The 21,968-nt window shown below is 63.1% G+C and overlaps 1 protein-coding gene across 6 annotated transcripts in view; it reads left to right on the top strand.

Moving 5' to 3' along the window:
* ZC3H3 (zinc finger CCCH-type containing 3) overlaps positions 1 to 21,968 on the top strand; it is an 84,291-nt gene that overhangs the window by 24,426 nt on the left and 37,897 nt on the right. For all 6 annotated transcript variants that reach the window (XM_057736745.1, XM_057736744.1, XM_057736747.1 and 3 more), the window contains exon 4: positions 7,114 to 7,267. In XM_057736745.1, coding sequence (XP_057592728.1) covers positions 7,114 to 7,267 — 154 coding nt within the window. The remainder of the gene's footprint in view (positions 1 to 7,113; positions 7,268 to 21,968) is intronic.

Genomic DNA, 21,968 nt, shown 5'->3' with positions numbered 1-21,968 from the left:
TATGGGGTAGAGTGGTGTGTGTCTTACATGTTGATGTCAGTGGGAGTTGAGCCCTTCTTTTGTCTTTCCTGAGAGACTCCTGAGCAGAGGCCCCTTGGCCCAGGGCCTGCCTGGTCCAGCCTGGGCCCCATCCTGCTGGGCACGGCGGGTGGGTCATTTTCCTTCTCTAGGCCTCAGTTTTCTTGTCTGTGCACCGGGGGACTGATGTGCCTCGTCAGCTCTGCTGTGCAGCAGGCATTGTGGATTCTGTGTGGAGGGGATGAGGGGACGCAGGGTCCCCACGTCTGTGAGCAAGGAGGTACCGCCTGAGCTGGCCAGAGCCAGCCCTCCCTGGGTCCTCCCCTTTAAACAGCAGAGGGGCCTGGAGGTCTGGGCAGGGGAGGGCCCAGCCTGCTGTGGCACCTGCTTCCATCCACTTCTTTGCAGGCAGCGGCCGGGTCCCCCCAGGAAGCCTCTTGCCTGGCTGTGCTCCCGGCCCCGGCCCTTCAGCGAGCTGTGGGGCCAGCATGGGGGCTGCCGTCCCCCGGCCCCACCCGCCTCCCGGACGCCCACTGGGGAGCAGCTCTCTGGGGAGTTACTCTGGCCGCACGGCCTCCTTAGCGCCCGCCTCACCTTCCTCTCGCTGCCTCCTGCAGGTGGCGGAGCCTCTCCTGGTGGCCCCCGGGGTCTGCTGTCCCCCCGCAGTCCCAGGGCACTTTTCACCCCAAAGGGTTGTCGTGGCCTCACCGTCTTCAGGACTGTGTCACCGAGGGGACCGCTCACTGACGTTTGGAAGTGCTCTGGTGGACAGGCAGCATCCAGAGAGGGCAGCGCCCCTGTCCGTGTAGCCTGGCAGGGTCTCCCCACCCAGGAGCAGTGCGTGTGCCATCCCTGTTGGGAGACAGAGTGTCTTGCTGGCATGGCCTCTGCTCTAGCGCCAGCCGCAGTCACTGCCGTCCTGCGCGGCCCGGGGACGTGCAGCAGAGCTGCAGGTGCTGCGGAGGCCTCTTGGAAGTGCGTGCCGGCTGTCCTGTGGCCGCTTTCCCAAGAGGGCCGCTCGGCCGTCGTGAAGAGAGGCTGCCTGACCCCCGCTGTGCTGGGGTCCTGCACGTCCGGCTCCTGCGCACGGCTTCCTGTCCCGGGTGAGGCCGGCCTGCCGCTGCTGAGAGGGCCAGGAGCCTCGGGGCTCCCTGCACCCACGTGCCCCCCCCCCCCCGCACCCACAGCCCAGCTGCAGGCCCGGCTTTCCTGTCGGGTAGGTGGGAAGGTGCGGCCTTGGAGGGGCCGCGTGGCGCGTTCTGAGCTGGGTATCAGGAGCCCGTGTGGACTCGGGCCCTCCCACCGGCCCTCTGTGGACCCTTCCCCAGCTCAGGCTCCGTGGGCTCCTCATTTCCCACCTGCTGTCCAGACCCACCTATCCTGCTTGGCCTGGCCTGGCCTCGTCCCCGTGCTGGGAGCATGTTGGGAGCCTTCCACCAGCCTCGGGGCAGTGCAGCGTGGGCCCGGACTCCCCACACCTGCCAGGAGATGCTAGGGCTCCGCCTGCCTGCAGCTCTCCCCTGCTTCTCACTGTCCAGGGGCCTGTGGCCATGCCATCCCCTCTGCCTGGACCCCACCCCAGCCAGGGGTGTCACTTCTGGGGTTGTCTCTTGTGGGTCCAGCCCGTGGTGTGCACTTCCTGTACTCCTGAGCACCTTGCATTTTGCTCCCAGCTCTAAGCAGGCAGTTAAGTGGAGAGGCCTGCTCTCTGGGAGGCTGGGGCAGGGGTCGGGGAGAGTGCCCTAGCAGGAGCCTCGCGGGGGCGCACCCTTGGCAACGGTGGGCGTGAAAGCCCTTTCAGACCACGAAACCAGGAAGAGCGAGCTTGGATGTGTGAACGTTGCTTTGGTTGGCAGCGCCCACAGGCCTTGGTCAGCCGGAGGCCCACTGTGCTGTGCTGGGCCCACCTGGGGTCGGGGGGCCATGCGTGGCCTGAGGCAGGGTCGGGGCGACGGTCCAGCCAGGACCTGAGTTACTGGGACGGGAGGGTGGCTCAGGGGGCAGAAGAGTACAGGTCAGTGTAGCTCCTGAAAAGGCTGAGCTGCGATGCGGCCTCTCAGGGCTATCTTTAGCCGTGAGGTCGTGACGTCGGAGGCACTGAAGAAGCATCCAGGCAGCTGCTGGGGAAGAGCCGTCGGCGACTGCGGGGGAGTTTGAGTCCTAGGGATCAGCGCGGGAAAGCCCGGGCTGGCAGGAGGCCCCGCAGCCCCGCAGCCCCGTCGCCCTGCCAGCCTGGTTCCACTGCAGTGGCCCCGAGAGTCCGGGCGCCCGTGCTGACCCCCGCCCACCCCCTTCACCCGCGGGGCCTGGCCTGGTGCCCCCTCAGGAGCGGGGCTTGGTTTCTGGGCACTCGCTGGCAGGTGGGATTCACGGGCTCCACCTGGCCCAGGCGCCTCGCGTGGCTGGTTCTGGCACATCCTGCGCTCAGGGGCCAGGCGCTGGCCTTTGCCAGCTGTCCCGCCCCCAGCTGGGTAGGCGGGCTGGAGGCACTGTGCTCTTGGGCTGGGCCTTCACTGGCAGGACCCGCGCTGTCTTCTCACGCCTGCTGGTCCTCCGATGCTGGGGGATGGCGCCCCTGGGTGGCGTGGGAAGCCCAGCCATGAACCGTCTGCTGTCTTGGGCCTCCTCCACCTGTTGCTCAGTCTGCCTGTTCTGGAGGCCCCGGTGCCCTGTGCGGACCCGGAGTCTGGTGGACGACAGGCCGCAGGGCCTGGGTGCGGTCAGGACGAGTCTGGGGGGTCCTTCTGGTCCCCGCCCCTCGAGGTCCCAGGTCCGCTTCACTGCCCCTGCCCCCGCCTTTCCTGACGGAGCCTGACCTGCCTCAGTCAGGACATCTGGAACCAGATGGACCGCTGGACGGCCGCAGGCGGCACTGGCTGCCGGGCTCCTGGGGCTTGTCCTGCAGCCTCCTCTCCCCTGCCGGCGGCCCTGGGAGGTCTCTGCTCAGAGGAGCTCTGGTTCCGTCTCCTTTGTCACTCATTAAACAGCGGTGAGATCAGCAGCTCGCCTTCTTCCTAGTTCTCTCCCTTTGAAGTTCCATAGACCCTGAACTCCCTCTCAACCCTCAGCCTTCAGTGAAACAGAGCCGTGACCTCCGTCTGATGGGCTCTGCCATCTGTGGTGGCTCGTTGAGGGGGCCGGGGTCAGCCGGAGGCCAGGCTGCTGCAGAGAGCACTGCGCTGCGGGACCAGCCGCCTCGCTGGGGCCCCAGGAGGGCTGGCGCCCTCCCCGCTCCCGCGGCCCTCGGGCCTGGCAGCGGCTCTGCCTCCTGCCACGGTCCGTCCCCCACCCAGTGGCCTCCCTCCCCGGCTCCCCCCCACCCCGCCCCCAGCCCCTAGGCTCGCCCAGGAGCCGGGGCTCTGCTGATAGATGGGCTCATATCCCGTTCAAATATGATGCCAGCAGTTTTTTTGTAGTTTGTCTTCCATTGCGGCAGTAAAGTTTTTAATTAGGGAAGCTAATGAGATCGATTAGTCATTAGCAGTGACCTCCGCACGGCGGGGCGGAGAGGGCTGTGTGGGCTGATAACGCCGCGCCTGGGCATCGTTGGCAATAAAGGCGCAAAGGGTTTGATTTGAGTGAAATGTGCCACGGGGAGTACGTCATGCGGAGAAAAAAATTACAGCCCTGGGAGTCTGTAATGAAGGGAGTTAAACCAATATCCTATCTAAATAACGTGACTATCTGCACAGACCCTCAGCCGGTCAGGAGGAAGGGGAGGTGCTGCCTGGTGGGGCTGCTGCTGGGGCCGTCCTCCAGCACCACAGGGCTGGGGCAGGCAGAGGCTGAGGTGCCGCCTGGTAGCCCGTGCCCTCCGTGGCGCCTTTGCACTGGGTTCAGGGTTCTGGTCCCTGTGTGCCGTGCGTGCTCTGAGAAGCCCTCGCTGCTACCTGCCGTAGGATGGGGGCCACACCACCCGTCCGTCTGCCCTGCTGGGCTGTCTGTGCCCTCAGCACGGGCGCCCTGGACTGCTCTCTCCAGGCCCCGTGCCCAGCTTGCTGATAGGGAGGACCAGGAGGGTCTGCGGGGCCGGGCTGTGGGGGGCGGGGCCCCACTGTGGGAGCGGGGATGGGCTCACGTACTCTCCCTCTGCCTTTCGGGTTCACGGGGGCTGGGGCCTCATAGGTGACAGCCTCTTACAAGGGGGTCTGCTGTATTACTTTAGTATTTTCTTCTTTTTCTTTTTACTTTTCTTTTCTTTCTTTATTAGCTGCGTTGGGTCTTCATTGCTGCGCACGGGCTTTCTCTAGTTGTGGTGAGCAGGGGCTACTCTTCATTGTGGTGCGCGGGCTTCTCATTGCGGTGGCTTCTCTTGTTGTGGAGCACGGGCTCCAGGTGCGTGAGCTTTGTATTTGTGGCACGTGGGCTCAGTAGTTGTGGCTCTAGAGCACAGGCGCAGTAGTTGTGGCACACGGGCATGTAGTAGTTGCTCCGCGGCAGGTGTGATCTTCCCAGCCCAGGGCTCGAACCACTGTCCCCTGCATTGGCAGGCAGATTCTTAACCACCGTGCCACCAGAGAAGCCCACTTTGTATTTTCTGAGAAGTGGTGATTGGGCACTAGTAAGTAAAATGCCGTAAGCCAGTGAAAAAGTTAACCTCGCAGTGGACTGTATTGCAAAGGAACGTTATAAGTACTGATGTCCATTAATAGGCAGGAACGAGGGCCAGGCCCAGAGATGCTGTGTCCCAAGAGGAACTTTGTAGACTGCAGAGTCCAGTCCCTTGGGCACTGGGGGCTGGGGCCTTCCTGGAGGAGGTGGCATCTGGTGGAATGGGGCGAGGGGATGGGTGAAGGGTGATGTGCGTCTGCGCGAGGGGGAGCGAAGCTGGCCAGGCCTGGGGCTCCGGGCGCGCGGGGTGGAAGCAGCAAGCTGGTGGGGGGACCGTGCCCCAGCACGGCCCGGCCCCGCGTCCCACCCCGCACAGCGGTGCCCCCTGAGCTGCAGAGCCAGGGCTCGGGGGCTCTCGGGGGTGTGTCACAGCCCAGACTGGCAGGTGGTGGCTGCTGTGGCAGGTCAGAGTGGGGGCAGGCGGCCCCGGCGGAGGGGGCCGGCAGGTGGGCTGTGCAGGTGCAGAGGCTGTGGGAGCAGGGAGCCTGGGGTGGGTATGGAGGCCGTGAGGTCAGCGTGGGCTTGGCGGTAACTTAGAGGAATTCTCGTGTTCCTGAGCTCCTCGTTGGCACAGACTGTTATTGATTTTCGTTGGTCTCTCCTTGCCTGTAAGACCTTGAAAATTCAGTTCAACAAACATGTATTTATTGATGCCCGCTGTGTACTAGGCTCTCCTGTGTACCCCAAGTGTGTGGGGGCTGCTCGGAGCAAGGTTCACTCACTTTGGTCGCTCAGCAGGGTCGGGCACCCCAGGTCCCTGTGCTTTTGCTCAGCTTCCCTCTTTCTCCCTGACTCCCCCTGAGCTGCTGCCCTGGAGGGAGAGAGACAGAGAGACAGAGACGGAGATGGAGACGGGGGTGGGGTCGGGTGGCGTGGGGTGTGCGCTGGCCTGGCCTTGCCCGGATGCCTGTGGGCCCCCTTGGTGGGCAGCTGCTGCGGGTCCCTGCCTTTCGTCCTGGGAACAGAGGCGTCATCCCCCGCTCTCAGCATTCCCCGGGCCTTGCAGCCCCACGTCCACCGCGACCCCGGCTGGGTGCTTGGCGCCTGCACATCCTCCTCCCCTGGTCAGGGGCCTGGAAGCAGGGTTCTGAGCCTGTGCTGTGCCCGGACCTTCTCATGTGGGTGGACGGGAGCCCTGGTAGAGGCTGCAGTGCCCCAGGGATGCGTTTGGGGATCCCCGAGGGAGGGGCTCCTCCAGCATCTGGGCAGCGAGGCACAGTGCCAGGTGCTGTGCTGGTGCTTCAGCTTCCGTGGGGCAGGCGTGTCTTGCCTGCTCCCAGGCAGACCCCCCACCCCACCGCCCATCCGGCTGGGTGAGCCTGGGGAGGAGGTATCTGGGCCAAGGTACTGGTTGCTGCCTGGGGCTGGTGGTCTGTTGTGGTTAGGGCTCTGGAAGGTGACTCTTGGTCCGTGTTACCGTCACTGTTCATGCAGCAGTAGCTGCGTCTCGTGGGGTTTGCAGGTGCTGGGAGGATGTGTCCTCGGGGCCTAGTGGAGCAGGTTCAGGTCATGGAGTCGTGGTTTGCTACTGGCGCGTGGGGTGGCTGGCCGCTGCCAGGGCTGGCACTGAGCAGCCAGGAGTGTGGGGACCTGTGGGTCTGGCACCACCATGCCCCTGCCCTGCTCCCGGGCCACCCCCGGACCCCAGGAGGCCTTCAGCGGAGGGTCAGCTGATTCTTGCCTGGGGGTCCTAGGCCTGTCCTGTGCCGAAGCTCCGGCAGTGAGACCCTGTGTGCGTTTTCCTGGCCTCCTTGTCTCTGCCCATCCTCATCCCCCCACTGCCGCCTGGCTGTGCTGCTGCTGGGGTGGCTGGTGGCGGCCCGCCTTCTGAGCAGAGCCCTGGGCGCTGTATAGGCAGGTTGGATGGGCCACGAGGAGGCACCTTTGGGAGCCTGGGTCCGAGCAGCCTGGCCTGCGGGGCTGGGCGCTGGGTGGGGCGCAAGAGGCGGCAGCGCCTGTGCTCCCGCGTTAGCTTTAACGATCCGGGTGGTTAGAGCTGTAGGTGATGAAAGTCGGGCGATTAGACATGTTCCTCGAAGCTATGGAGAAATTGCTGGTTATCAAGTGGAAGGGAACTGGGGCAAAACAGATCCCTGTTGATTGCATGAAACAGCAAGAGGAAAAGTGTGGTATATATCACCCTGCAAAATGTTATGAAAACAGAAGTGATTAAGTACATGAATTTGCGTGGATGTGCAGCGAGGTGCCCCAAGCAGGAGGTGAGTGCTTCACACCCCCAACCTTCTGGATCCGCCCGCGGGCCTCTCCCCATGGCCCACAGGGAGCCCCGGACCGGCCTGCGCCGCCACCGCAGTCAGCTGCACCCGCTCGCTCTCCCGGAGGCTGCACTGGCCGGCTCTGGCTCCGGAGCCCCGGCTGCTGAGCTCTGCAGGAGTGGGCGTGGGCACAGGAGTGGGTGGATGGAGGGGTGATGGGAGACCCCAGCGACCTCCACTGACCCCCTGTGTCTGGGTTTCCCTGCAGCCTCCAGCCTGCACGGCCAGCGGACCCCTCCCGCCAGCAAAGTGATCAAGACTCGCTACCGCATCGTCAAGAAGACCCCGGCCTCGCCGCTCAGCACTGCCCCCGGCCCCCCGGCCCCACCCTCCTGGCGGGCGCGGAGGCTCTCCCTGTCCAGGTAGGAGGCCCACGGCTGGTGGGCTCCGAAGTGCAGGGCTAGGCCCGAGGGCCTCGGGGACTGAGCACGCCACTGGAAGTGCTTGGTCTACAGTTGCTGGCTGCGGGATGGGTAATTTTTCTATCTGGCAGTTTCTGCGCAACACATGTGGCCGGCCTGTGTGTGCCGTGCACTCATGGAAACACGCGTGCTCCCTGTCCTGTTCTCAGCAAGCTGCCAGCTTGGGGGGGGCTGGTCTGGGAGCTGCCACCGCTCGGACCATTGAGGCCACACCACGCCTGGGCGTGCCTCGGGGAGAGCCTTCTGGTGAGAGAGGCGGGGCCATCTCGCTGTGGACGCGTTGATTGTCAGGGGCAGGCGGCGAGCTGCGGCCCTCTCCAGCCGCCTGCACCGGGGTCCAGCCTGCACGCCGAGCGCTGTGGCTGCACTCCAGGCTGCTTCTCCCTGAGGGCATGTGCGGTGCGGCTGGCTCCACCTTTTCTGGGTGCCCTGTGCCCAGCAGCAGGAGGGCTGCAGAAATTGGGGTGTAGCCCCTTCCTTCAGTGAGTCAGGGGAAGGGGTGGCAGCCTGGGTGGGTGAGAATCAGGCAGCGGCAGGCCCCCTCCTGTCCTCTGCCCCTCTGGGGAGCTGTGTGGGAGCTCCTCGGCCCAGTGTGGGTGCCCTGGGCACTCCCGAGCACCTGGCCTGGGGTCATGGGGCAGGGGGCCGTTGCGCCCCAAGGGGCTGGATCTCGGGGCAGAGCAGCTGTAGTCCTGAGCGAAGGGCCATCCTGCCAGCGCCCCACGAGCCCTCCTGCCCTCTGGACATGGGAGAGGAGGTGCTGGCCTACTGGTCCACGGTAGGTGTGCCAGGAGGTCAGCCTGTGCTCTCCTCTCTTCCCGCCAGGCCACATGAAACTTGGCCCTGCTGCCGACTTTTCTGGAGGCAATAGCTGGAAGTATATTTTAATTTAATTTTACTGCACTTTTTGTAATATTTTTGTTTTAAATAGATTTATAAGCATCTTGGGGGCTATTTCTACAAATTTATGAAGATAATTTTCACTCTCTCGATAAGGTTAAATTTACACCTGCTATTTCCATATTAATTCACAGTGCTAAGTGGGTCTAATTTTCTTCCGTTCTCCTATCTGGTGAGCGTGGCCTTTCCTAATGCAATTTCCCCCTCACTAAATCACTGTGATCGGGAGTCATGATCGAGCTAAATTAACTTAAATTAATTTACTTAATAAGAGCCCCAGATCATCGTGAATGAGGTTCAGATTTATTGTTTCTTGCTCCCGTCTCCCCCTCCTGCAGCTGGCCGGCCCGCCCGCGCGGGCAGCCCTGGCCTGGCCCCGCCTCTCGCTGGCGGCCCGGCTGGGGGTGACTTCTGTCTGGGAGGCGCCAGCGGGCCTCTCTTTCCTGGCCTCTGGGCGCCACGGAGGCCCCAGGTGTGGGTCTAGCGGAGGCCGTGTTGAGCGTGCCAGGGCCTGACAGGGCCACTGAGCAGAAACGGGCACCAGGCTGAGGGGGGTGAGGGCCCCTGAGGAGGGAGGCGGCCGCCACCTTGCACTCGCGGCCGGAGTGCCGGGCCCAGCAGGCGGAGGACGGCCCGGGCAGCAGCAGAGCAGGCAGGGTGCGTTCCCCTCAGCTCTGGGGACAGGCCGGGGCTGCCACGTGGAGAGGTGTGGAGGCCCACACTCCGGGCCAGGTGGACGGGACGGGTCGTGAGGACGGGCCCAGCCCAGCTGCCAGCCCTGCACGGCCGCTGCTTGCCTCAAGCTCCTCGTCCCAGTGAGGGTGATCCCGGGCCGTGCGGGGAGGGCGCGGCCCTGGGCGGCTGTGTGTAGCCAGCACCTCGCAGGGGCTGTGCCGAGGCCCAGATGGTCAGGCCCCGCGGTCCCGGCTGGTGCTTGGCGGCTGGGGGCTCTGCGGCAGGTTCCCAGCTGCTCCAGGCCCCAGAGCCCTCCCTGTGCGTGGAGAGGCGGCTGAGCCTACCCCCAGGATGGCCACACGTTAACTGCGGGCGGGGGTGGGGGCTGTGCTCCGTGAGGCCTCCCCTCCACCCTGCCTGCCTCCCCGCAGGCCCGTCTGACCCATGGCCTTGCGCCTGTGAGGCCCCCTGAACGCAGAGCCCTGGAGCTTGGAGGGCCTGGCCCCTGGGTATTGTCTGTGGCACAGGAGGGCTGAGTGGCCAGGAGGCCCTGGGAAGCGTGGACTGGGCTTCCTTTGCCCAGGGTCACCTGTGCCCTGGTGAGGCCGCCTCCGCAGCAGAGGTGCTACCCACCAGCTTGTCAAGGCAGCAGAAAGGGCCTGTCTCCGGGGCTGGCGGCCACTCTGAGGCCCACCCACCCTCCTCTTTCAGCTCCATCAGAGCTGGGGCTGCCTGTGTGTGGTTGGCAGGCCCCAGAGAGGTTCTGGGGCCAGCTGGCTTTGACCTTGGCCTTGACCTCTGTCCTGTGCAGCTGCAGGTTCCTCGGCTCTCCTTGGCAGAAGGAGGCGTTGCGCTGGGGCTGGACCGAGGCCAGTGTGGGCTGCGGGCTGCTGCCGTGATGAGAAAGCAGGGCGGTCCCAGCAGGCGGCTGGGCTCAGCCCAGGGACCAAGGCCTCTTCTTGGGCCTTCCGGTCTGTGTCCCCCGCGGAGAGAGGACACCTCTGGAGGGGCTGGCAGGCAGGCCCCAGCAGTGCTAGAGATCTCAGTGTGCGGGGTTGGGGGCTGGTGGACACAGGCAGGAGGTGAGGTGGGAGGCCCAGCAGCTGGGTGCCAGTGTTGGCATGAGGTGGCCCTAGACCCCACCCCCTCACTGTGAGTCTCTGCAGAGAGGAAGCTGTGTGTGTGTGTGGGGGGGCTGTCAGCCTGGGGGAGCCCAAGGAGCCCCCAGCAGGCGGCACACAGTGTGCGGCCCTGGGCTGCGCGCAGGCCTGCGCCTCACAGCCATGGCCTTGGAAAGTCCCTGCCTTCCCTGGGCCAAGCAGTGATGCACCCCTCACGGTGGTGGGGGCGCCACACTCGGTCCCGCACCGCGAGGGGCCCGGCGTTGGAAAGACTTCAGAGATGGTGGGACCGCTGCAACCCTCGTCCCAAGAGGGATGGGAGATGGGGCCGTGTGGGTGCCCTTCGCCGTCCACACGCTCGGTGCAGAGGCCGCGGCCTCAGGAAAGGCACGTGAGCTTGGAACGCTGCACTGTGCCTGTCCCCCCCCACCCCACCGGCCCTGGGGTGGGCAGCAGAGCTCCTCTGCCCGCGCTCTGCTCTGCAGGGGCTCACGAGGTGGGCATCCCCAGGCCTGGCTTCTGGTATCTGGGAAGAGGCAGCAGGAACCCTGGGGCCCCCTTCGCACCCCCAGCTGTCTGGTCTGGAGGTGGAGGAGGTTCTGGTGCTTCTGTGCTGAGGCCTGACTCCAGAAACATCCGCGAGGAGAGTCAGCTGGAGATAGGGCAGTTCTGTCGGCCGGTCAGCCCCCCTCGTCCACCTTGGGGTGGACGGATGGTGGGAAGCCCCTGGGCAGCAGCTCCTGGACCCCGTGGGCACGGCCTGTCCCATCAAGAGCCGTGGGCTGGATGAAGTGGCCGCTGCTTTGGTCAGAGGGGGGCGTGTGGAGGCTGGAGCAGGAGGGACACAGGGTGGGGAGTGGCTCCCCTCCCGGGAAGGACTCTGGCCTGAGTGGGGGCGGAACCCTCAGTGCCACGTCTGTACTGCTGCCTTGGCCAGCAGACCCCCAGCTTTGGGGCCGCCTGGTGCAGGGCAGTGGCAGCTGGCCCAGGCAGGACCGGGTCCAGGGCCCCAGGAGATGTGGCGAGGCTCGAGGACTGCCCCATGCCGGTCCTGGGACCTGGGCAGCAGAGGGGCCCACGGAGCACCCCCGGGCCGAGGCTCACGTTGACGAGGATTTGCGTTTTTGTCCTAAGATGTGTGGATTTGCCTGTGCCCTTGCCGGCTTCGCACAAGTTCATTCATCTGAACTGAAGCTGAAATGTGACTTATGTCCCTAAACTGCCTGTCACTTTTTTCCTTCTAAGTTCATTTGACATGAAAGCGCGGGACAAACAGAAGCCGCTGTGCTTAAGCAGTTGCGTCTGGAAGCTGCTCCATCCTGACTGCAAATGGTGCCGTCACAGGGGCTGCTGCTCGCTGAGCTGCCATATTTTACTTTATGTTTGTGTCTGTGCAGTAAATCTTAAGTAATCTCTGGGCGGTTTGACGAGATTTGGGCTGCAATTTTGAAGGCTCTAAAATGCTTCTCTGAAGCGACGACTCATTATTAGAGAGGAATTGGGGGTGACGACGGGCAGTGCCCCTGCAGGGTAGCCTCGGCTCCACGTCCCCCTCAGCCCCGCCCTTGCCGGCTCCCTGATGAGCAGGCGGCCAGCCTTGGCCCCGCTTAGCCTCCTTCTCACCGCCAGTTGTCGGTTATTGGGGTGTCGGGCAGCTCGGCTGCCGTAACGGAACCCCACACCCAAGGAGTCTGAGGTCAGGGTGCCGGCCGGGTCCATTTCTCCTCCAGGTTGCAGACAGCCACCTGCTTGCTGTGTCCTGACGTGTGCAGGGAGGGCAGAAGGCTCCCGGGTCTTGGGAGGACGCTAATCCCATCACAGGGCCCCATCTGACGACCTCATCCCACCCTCATCATCTCCCAAAGGCCCCGTCTCCAGACAGCGTCACACTGGGGTTAGGGCTTCAGCATGGGAATTCCGGGGGCCAGAGCCTTCCGTCAAAGCTGGAAGTGTCCCGTGCAGGCACAGCCTCCTGCCCTGCCCCGAAGGGTGTGGCAGTTAGAGGCACTCAGCGAGACTCCTTCCGTGAAAGCAGGGTTCCCTTCCAGCCGCCTCCACACGGCCACACCCCGGGGCCCCCTCTGTCTCTGATGAGGGCCCCAGCCTGGCGGTGTGCAGAGACCCCTCCCAGCTCAGCCCAGGCCGCAGCGCTGTGACAGGGCTAGCAGGGTGCCCGGTGCAGGCAGCGGGGCTCCCCTGCCGATCCCTGGGGGCAGCCGTCCTGTGTGGGCGAGTGCTCCGCCCACCGCACTTGCCTCCCAGTAGGCAGGGCTCAGGAAGCTAGCGAGTGAAGCGGCGTGCTGGGGGGCGCTCCCAGGAGCCCAGAGAAGGCGCCTCTGGGGCTGGGACCCGCGAGGTCAGCGTGGGCCGCGTTGTGAGGGCCTTCCCTGGGGGGCTGGGAAGGAGCCTGGAATGTCTGCTCAGAGGGCAGCAGCCACCCAGAGGCTGGTGTGGAAGGTGGGCCCTGGGCCCTGCTGCTGGACCCGCGGGGGCCAGGGGGGATATCAGGGTGCGGGCTGCAGCCCTTCCTCCGGGTGGCCCCCCTTCCCAGGCGGTGACTGCTCTGTGTAGCCCCTGGGCACACACTGTGGCTGCCCTTGACCTTCCCCCGGCTTCCATGGTCCCGGAGGGGCCTGCCTGCCTCTGATGCGGGGCCTGGGAAGCTGCACACTGTGCCTGGCTTCGTCCAGCCCTGTCCTCTGGCCGCCCTGACACAGCTCTGCCCGTGAGCGGCTTGTACCCACAGCTGAGGAGGGTGCTGGGCCAAGCACCGCTCAGGCTGCCCACGAAGGGGCCGAGGGGTTTGTGGTGAGTGAACTGGTTCTGTTACGAAGGAAAGTGTCCATCTCAAGCAAGCAGAATGTTCCCCTGCTCTCACCAAGACGCCGGCTAGGGTGGGGGTCCAGGATGCCTGCTCCGTCGGCAGCAGGCCCTCAGGGCTGTCCCGGTTTCATGTCAGAGATAGGGTTCTGCCCCCCGGGTTGTGCGGGGGTGGCGGAGAGTGAGAGCGGGTCAGGAGGAGGAGTCCCCCAACACGTTCTGTGGGGTCTGCTCTCTGTCCTGATGGGGCTGTCGCCTCTGGGAGACGGGCCTGCCACCTGGGCTAGAGCTCAGGGGTTGTTTGGGTTGTGGCTTTTAGCTGGGCGGGACCTGAGCGTTTTCTTTCCCTGGTTCCTCAGGTTGCAGCTCAGGCCTAGCCGAGCAGAGCAGGCACAGGTCCCCAGGCAGGTGGCTGCAGTGACTTCCGGCTGCCCTGGGCCTGTAGAAGAGGGGCCCGTCCACGCCTGTCCTTTCTCTTGTCCACTCACTCCCCAAGTGTCTGCCTGGAAGCTGCAGCCCAGTGGGGGACAGAGTGTTCTGGGCCAGCAGACCTGGGAGTCAGGCTCTCCCAGGCCTCCCTGCAGCCCTGGGTCCCACCCGGGCCTGGCTGTGGTGAGTGGGAGGTGACCAGGCACAGAGGGGGGTCTCCTCCCAGCAGGGGAAATGACACACATGACACGGGGGAGACTGTGAGACGCCCAGACAGGAGGCAGAGCAGGTTCAAGTGCGGAGGCTTGACCAGGCCTACGGCTTCAGGGACTCGTCTGGTTGAGTAGTGAGCGACCCTGGTCCGGCTCCAGCTCCGGGGGCGCCTGGCCGCCCAGGGCCCTGCTGACCGCTGACCGCCTCTCTCTCCGCGTGGCCCTGCAGGTGGTCGCCGCTGGGCTGTAGCCCTGCTCTGGGCTTGTGGCCTGAGTGCACCGCTCTATGTCAGCATGCTGAGGGCAGCACCCCAGCAGTGCTGTGAGCCGGGGGCTGTCATGGGGGAGGGGCACGTGGAGGAGTCAGGGCGGGCCTGGGCCTGGGCCTGTGGGGAGGGCGGGAGTGGGGGCAGTCGCCATGGGCTGCTGGGCTCACTCCTGGTCCCTCCTCGTCAGTTTCTTGCATTTAATCTTGGGGGGTAATTTTATTTTCACATGCTTTTCTACTTATAGAAAAGTTGCAAAAATAGTACGCAGAACTGCTGTGTATTCTTCACCTAAATTCACCAATTGTTTGTACCTCGCCCCACCTGCTGTAGTGTGTGTACTCTGCTCACAGACCACCGTTTGTGGGGACGTTGAAGCCTGGGTGCCCTTGACTGGGGCAGCAGAGGCCTCCTGGTGCGTGACGGGGACTCTTCGCCATTTGGGCAGGAGCACCGTGGGTCCCTCTGGGTGTGTGTGGCATCGAGCCTGTGTGGGCGTCCTGTTCCATGCTGGGCCTCACCCGCTCCTCCTAGACCCTTAGTCGTTTCCAGCTCCTCACGACTTCCGGGTGGTTGGCATCCTGTGAGGGACTGCTGGCCCTCGCCCCTGTTGCCTTGCATGTTCGTTTATTTGTCATGGTGTGGACTCCAGATTCTTTTCTGCAGGCTGTAATCTGTTATCACTGTGATTCATTTTACCCTCCGTTGGCCACAGCGCTGGCCTGCAGAGGCCCCTCTGGGCTGGCCCTGGCTCTGTTCCACGTGGCCCCATCCCTCCGCACCCCCCAGCCTCCCTTACCTGCTCAGCGGAAACTTCCAGGCTCACCTGGGACTTTCCCTCTTCCAGCCCAGAGCCAGCCGGGTCTGCGGACCCCGGTTCCTCGGAGCGCAGTGGCTCCTGGCCACTCACAGCCCCACAGTCGAGGGTCTCCTCGACAGCGCTGAGGGGTGATGGGAGCGTGTCGAGGGGTCCGGCGGGGGCTGCGTCTTCCTTGCAGGCCTTCCTGGGTCAGAGTCCGTGCAGCTGTGTACGCAGCTGTCTCTGTGCCGATGCTGCCGCTTTAGGCCGCCTCCCCTCCGCCCCCCCCCGCCCCCGCTCCTGTGCCCTCGTGACTCCCCCAGGAGCCCTCTTCCTGCCACTTCCACGGTGGTCCGTTTGGCTGGTTCTAGCTGCCACAGGGGCGGTGCACACCCGGCACTTTCTCCCGCGGCCCCCGAGGGGCTGTGCCGCCAGCCTCCCCGCAGGGTCAGAGTGTGAGGTCAAGAACCCCTCCCCACAGGGGAGCTCAGCGGGCCCTGCCTCTGCCGGCGCCGCCTCTCCAGCCCCCAAGGGAGCCCCGCAGGCCCGGGTCTCCTGGGGGACCTGGAGCCCCAGAGGGGAAGCCTGGCCTTTCTCAGCCTCTCTGGGCCCACAGCGGGGCGGGCTCCTGGTCCGCGCGGAACCCCGTCCCCCACCCTCCCTCACACGCACCCCTCACCAGCCTGCGCCCAGGAGTGGTCGGAGCCCGGCCCTGCCTGTGCCCGCGGGAGCAACCCAGAGCACCCTCCGGGCGGGCTTTGGAGGAGCCGGGGAAGAAGGCAGAGCAGGGAGTTTGGCCTGAGGGTGCTGGGAGGTGTGACCCGAGCTCTTGGTGCTGAGCTTTGGAGAGACTCCTCTGGGCCTTCTTGGTGGGCGTGGTGGGCGCCAGCAGGGGTCAGGGAGGGCCCTGGGGTGACCCTGCCCCTCCCCTCCTGCCCCCACCCCCGCCTGCTTCCCTGCGTGGTGCTGAAGCAGGCCTCCTCTGGCAGGTTTTTTAGAATTTTATTTTATGAGAACAGGCGGTTACGGCTCCCCAAGTGCTGTAAAAGTTAATGTGATGGCCTCCCTGCGCCTGTGCTCATTTTTATAATTTTTTATTTTATGAAACAGGACAGAGAGCTTCGTGACTTATTACTATTCATTTCGTTTCAATGCAGTAAATATTGATTCAGTTGGGGGTTTTCAATTTAAACCACTCGGCGATTATATAAAATATTACTGGCCTCTGAAATTATGCTTACCGATCCCTTTGGCTGCTCATTAAGGAAGGAGTGCAGTTGTAGGTCCCTTTGCCTTCATCATTCTCATAAATGGGCCGAGGTGTGTTTCTGCACGGGAGGTGCCACGGAAACTGCTAGCGGGGGCCTGGCAGCAAGGATGCAACTCTTAATTTGGAAGTCAGTTCAAAGCGCACCCTGATTATTTATTTATTTCTCTGTCTGTTTGCGTCTAGCAGGCCTTTCAGCTGTTGGCAGCCCTGAGGCCTGAACGCCTGCCTGCACGCCTGGGTGGATTTGGGGAGGGCCCGGGGCTCAGGTGAGAATGTGGGGCCTTGACCTCTTGCCCCCTTGATGGTTTCGGGGAGGTGAAGGGGGAGACCAGCCTTGCCAGGGCATAGCTGTCCCCGTCGGCACTGAGGCTGGGACATGGAGGGACACCCGATCTCCCTCCAGAACCTGGTCCAGCCGTGGGGGCCATGCTTGACCATATGAGGACCCAGCCCCGCGCTTGCAGGACCAGGCCTGAGATGCAGGACCCTGAGGAGAGGGCCTTGGGTGCCAGGCTCCAGCTGGGGCACAGACCGAGGTGGCCCCGCTGCCTGCCTTCCTCCTCCCCGGCGCTCTCTGGCCGCCACCGCCTCCCTGGCGCCTTGAAGCCCCTGCTCCACCCCGGGGCTCTTCTGGCCTCAGGACCTGAGGAGTCGCGCGCCAGACCAGCCAGTCCATCTTGGTCCAGGCTCCATGTGTTCTTTCTGTCTGGGTCCTCCCATGCGGACAGCTTCCGGGACGGACCCGTGTGACGTCGGGGGACGCAGCCATCACTGCAGGGGGTCAGCACTGAGGGTCCGGAGCCTAGTTCTGAGGGGAGGCTGCTCTCAGCTGTGCCTCCCCAGTGCCACGTGGGCCCTGTGCTCTGAGGCAGGGCTGAAGCTGCGCCAGCCCCCTCCGCGGCCCTCTGCACTGCCCCGGGGGCCTTGACAGGAGGTGCGTAGCTGCCTGGGGTGGGCTGGGGCCCCGTGGGGCTCACCTGCTGCCTCCCCACGGGTCCAGGCCCCTGGCCTGTCCTCCTCAGTGGCCACACAGCCCATGTGACAGCTGCCTCCCAAGGAGTCTCTGTACCGCCACTTCCCCCCAGCCATGCGGACCGCTGGCATGGGCCCAGGGTCCCAGGCAGCTAGCCCGCGTGATGGTGGTGAGACCATGTGACAGGGGGCACCTGGGTTCCATCTGTGAAAGGCGTGGGAACAGAGGGTGGTGGCAGACACCGGAGCCCCCGTCTGCTCCATCTCAGGCCAGGAGCTGCTGTCACGGAGGGCTGGTCCCCTCCCTCTCTGGGCCCACGGTGAGCTGGCCCAGAGTTCTCTGGCCCACAGTGCACCCCTGGGTCTGTGTCCCTGAGGGCCATGCTGGTAGGTAGGAGCTGCTACGCAGGGCTGAGGCCAAGGTTGGGGTGCTGGGGCACAGTGACCCCCTGAGAAGGCCAGCGCCCTCTGCCTCCGCACCCAGGCTCTGCCACCAGTCCCTTCTGGGATGGTTTCTGTTGTCCGGCCAGCCCCTCAGCCCTGCTGGGCTATCTCTGTGTAGGACTCGCGGGCCCTCTAGCCTTCGGCCTCTTTCTTGAGTCTCTCTGCCCTGCTTTCCTGTCACTGCCTCCACACATGGGTGTCTTTCTCTCCACAGACGGACGTGTGCATCCCTCCCTCTGTCCTGCTCCCACCATCTGGTGCCCTTCCTCTCTTGGTGTTGGGGGCCGCTCCCTGGCACCTGAGGCGTGTGGCGGGGTGCCAGAAACAGGGAGGCGAGGAGGGCAGGCATGCCGGGCTCTGGGGCCCGAGTGGGCACGGGCATGGCCTCGGGCAGTGGCAGGTTATGAGGTGCTCCTGCTCTCGAATGCCCTGCAGCCCGGTGCCGCCCTCCTGCCCTGCTTCGCTGCAGCCCCGCGGGGCAGTGCCCTCCCAGGCCGCCCTCCGTGCTTGCTGCATGTGGACCCCTCCCCTGGCCAGGCCTGCCTCTCTGCCGTAGTGCCCTGCATCTCGACCGTGGGGCGAGCACATGGCTTCTTTGCCCTTCAGGAGCTGGCTTGTGTGCCTGGGGCCTGCCCAGCAGCCTTCAGACCGGCAGTGGAAAAGGGTCGGGCAGGCGTGCGCCTTGCCCGGGCCTGGCTCCTGTGGGCCAGCCCTGATGGGACGGCACCCCACAGGGTCCCATGTGACACTGCCACGGCCACGGCCAAACCACAGGGCATGATGTGGCCTCCCTGTGGTAATAGCACAGCGACTCAGGAAGAGTCAGACAGGCCAGGTTGGGTGTTCTAGGATAAACCTAGAGAGAGCATCCCTTCCATTTGCCCGAGGGAAGTCTTTGTTTCAAAGGCAGCAGGGCTGCTGGCAAGAAGCTGGGCAGGTCCCCTGAGGCCCTCCCTCCCCAGAGCCCTGTGGATGATGGCCCTGGGCTGTGCCCAGGCCCCGGCCACGCCTTGTACCACGGGCCCTCGTGCGTCTGTGTCGGTGTCCCTAGGATGAGGAGCTGGGGAAGCTGGACATAAGGCCCCTGACAGGAAGAAATAAAACGTCCTTGTCACCCAGCGGTTCCTGGGTGCCTTACACAATCAAACACCGTTTTAAATACCACTTTTATCCTGGTTTTAGAGGTGGTAGTAAAGCATCGTTCAAATAATCAATACCATAGTTAACTCTTTGCATATATCAACCCTCCTGCCTGATCTCACCCCAAAACACAATTCCCCTCGCAGGGCTGGGCCAGGGCCTCTGGAGATGGTGGGGGGGCGTTATTCCAGGGGTCTGGATAGCACAGGAAAATGGGCTCCCTGCATTGACTGTGGGGTCCAGGGGGCTCACCGTGCTGAGAACCATGCCCAAAGGGCTCCCACAAGCAAGTGCTTGCTCAGGCCCGTGGTACACCTCTTCCCAGGGCCCCACCCTGTAGCATCAGCCCTGCCCCAAGTCACCCTCATCTTCTCGGGGCAGGAGGTTCCCAAAGGGCACCAGGGCACCCAAGGTGGTGTGGGCCCTCAGGGGGTGGGGTGCACATGTTCTCCCCTGTCACGGCTTGGCAGTTAACCTCCCCCCCCCTTCTGTACTGCTCCCCCCACCCCCCCACCATGTCGCTATGTGGGTCCTCAGAGGTGGGCCTTTGGGAAGCCCTTCTTCCACCCCTTGCCATTCAGGGCTCCAGCCAGGATCGGGGCTGCTGAGCCAGAATACGGTCCGCCCACTGCTGGGGCATGGGCGTCACGTCCTCTCTCACCTGGCATCCTGCTAAGGCCATCTGAGGGCCTCTCCAGCCACTGCACCGGTGAGCCGGTGGGCAGTTTAGGAATCATGGGTGCTTCCTTTTAAAGGTTTGTCCCAGGAGGGAGGGGCAGCAGTTGCAGAGACCTCCGTGTGCTGGGGCACGCCAGCCACCCCTGCTCGGAGGGCAGCCTCAGAGGCCAGGCAGGACCCTGACCCCAGCTCCTGCCGAGCCTGGCTTGGGGCCCACACTCCCTTCTCCCAGAGCCAGAGCCGCAGGCGGGTGCGGAGCTGGTGTATTTTCCTGTGACTTTCCTCGAAGTCAGCAAGGTTTCTGTGGCTGCCCCGCCCACTCCCCAGAGTAAGGAGCCCTGGTTTAATTTGCGGTTAGATGTCTGTTAAGATTGCGTCCACTTCCCCAGTCAGCACTTAATTGGCAAGGCGCTTGATTTAACAGCGTGGGAGCCTCCACCGGAAAAATGGCTTGAATAAATCACCGCCTGATGCCAGAAAATAGATATAATCTCAGCATTAACTACATTAATAGTAGCAGGAGCCGAATTAAGAAAGCCATAAAGCATAGGCGGGGAAGCATAAATTATGGCCGGGGCTCTGTCCCCTCGGCGGGGGCGCCTCTGGGGGCGGGGCGGGGGCAGGGCGGAGGGGGTGCGCCAGGGCCCTCCCAGTCCGCCCCGCCCCACCCATCTGCCCAGTAGGGGCCCAGGTGGGCGTGTCCGGGGCGGGGCTTGCGTGTGGGCGCGGCCGGGCCGCCTGCCCCGACCCGCCCTGCTGGGCTCCGGAGCCCTGCCCTGGAAGGGCGGGCCTCGCCCCTCTGCTCCCGGGGCTCCCCCCACCCCACTCCTAGAGCCTGCGTGGGGCCCGGCCCTGGTTGAGCGCTTTGCACCTGGACCGTCCTCTGCCAGTAGGTGCCAGCAGGTGCCAGCAAGGTCTCTGCCAGGTGAGACCCAGCGCGGGCCACACTGCTGCCACCTCCTCCCTCCCACAGATGGCTTTGCCCAGTGGTGTCTGCAGCCCGGGAGGCTTTCTGGAGGCGAGGAGGCGACATTTGGCTTGCGGTGTAGGTGGATACAGCCTGACCAGGCTGTTGAAGTCGTGCCTCTTTTGTCTACCTCACTGAAGTCGGTCCATCCAGGACGGGCCATCCTGGTTCTGGGCTTTAGGGAGAGAGCCAGATGGGCATCTCCTGCCACGCTGGTTTGCATCTCTTCGTGTGCTTCTTGGTGTTAGCTGCCACTGCCAGAAACTTTCTGACAATTTACTAGAGGAGAATGCTATCCAATTTCAATTTCAGTGTTTTGTGGTTTTGTTTGTTTTGGTTTGTTTGGTTTGGTTTGTTTGTTTTTTGCCATGCCACATGGCTTGTGGGAATCTCAGTTCCCCAACCAGGGAGTGAACCTGAGCCACAGCAGTGAAAGCGCCAGTCCTAACCACTGGGCCACCAGGGAACTCCTTTAATTTCAGTTTTATTCAAACTGTTTGTCAAGTTCATCATTTTTTATATGCAGTGTTCTTTTGTCTCTGGCTTGTTTCTTAACAGGTTTTCAGGACTAAGTATTTGGGGTGGGGGCATCCTTTTGGCAGACTATACATTTCTCCTCAATTTCAGTTTTGTCTTTCATTTTGTTTGTGAGGGTTTTTAACAGAACTTTTTACTTTCCTATGTACTTAAATCTGTCAGTCTCTTAAGACTTAGTATGTTGATTTGCTTAGAACAGCCTTCCTCATCCCAAGATTACATGAATTCAAGTATTTTCTTCCAGTGCTATGTTTTCAAGTTTTACATTTAAAATTGTAATCTACCTGGAATTTATTGGGGACACGGTGTAAGATTAAAGGTCAAATTGAATTTTAACACTTACCTGATTATCTCCAGACCATTTATTAAAGACTTTTTTCCATTATTTAAAAATGTCATCTTTATCATGTACAAATTTTGTTTCTGAACTCGGCCTTCTGGACAGATCTTTCTCTTTGATTTCCCTTTGCAAAACATTTGTGGTTTGTTTGTACTTTCAGCGGTCAGTTCTGTGGGTTTTTATCGTGTGTGCCTACCACACAGATCAGAGTGTGCCTGTTTCCTGCCCTAGGAGCTCCCGTGTGTTTCCCACGTCCCCAGCCACCCCATAGGTCCCACTCTTGCCTCTGTCCTCTAGACGAGCTCTCTCTGAAGACTCTTGAGCTTCATGCAGGTGGCTCGTGCGGCAGGTACTGTTCTGTGTGTGACTTCCTTTGCTCACCATGTGTCATGGATTAAATCGTCCAGATTCATAAGCTGAGGCCCTGAACCCCAGTGTGGCTGTATTTGGAGATGAGGCCTTTACAGAGGTGGTTAAGGTTAAATGGGGTCTTTAGGGTGGGGCCCTAATCTGATAGGATTGGTGTCTTTATAAGAAGAGGAAGAGACGCTAGAGCTTGCTCTGTAAACACACAGGGAGAAGCCATGTGAGCAGGCCAGGAGGAGAGGCCTCAGCAGGAACCAGCCCTGCTGGAGCCTTGGCCAGGGGCTTCCGGCCTCCTGGGAGAATCAAGCCGCCTGTCTGTGGTGCTCTGCGGCAGCCTGAGCCGGCTGAGGTGGTGCTGTGTGCAGCAGAGGCGCCGTCTTTCTCCTTGGCTCGTGTCCTCCTCTCAGGGTGTGCCACACCGTGCCATTTTGCTCTCAGTGGACGTCTGGGTCACTTCCAGTCTCTGCTGCTCTCTGTCCTGTGGGGCGTGTTGCCGAGTGACGAGGAGCCCTCCTCTCTGTGGAGCTGCAGCCTCAGCGGGTGGATGGGTGCTGGGCTGTCGCAGGGAAGGCCGTCCTGGTCTGCACTCATGCCGCATTGTGAGGGTGCTCCAGCCGCAGGGGCCAGGGTGGCATCGCACATCCCGATGACTCGCGGTGCCAGCGTCTTACCCCGCTTCAGAGCCGCTGCTGCAGTCCTTCGTGA

This window comes from Hippopotamus amphibius, chromosome 5, assembly GCF_030028045.1.
Source record: "Hippopotamus amphibius kiboko isolate mHipAmp2 chromosome 5, mHipAmp2.hap2, whole genome shotgun sequence".
NCBI classification, from domain to species: Eukaryota; Metazoa; Chordata; class Mammalia; order Artiodactyla; family Hippopotamidae; genus Hippopotamus; species Hippopotamus amphibius.
The sequence above is the reverse complement of the archived record's forward strand: the minus strand, read 5'-3'. Positions and strand labels throughout refer to the sequence as shown.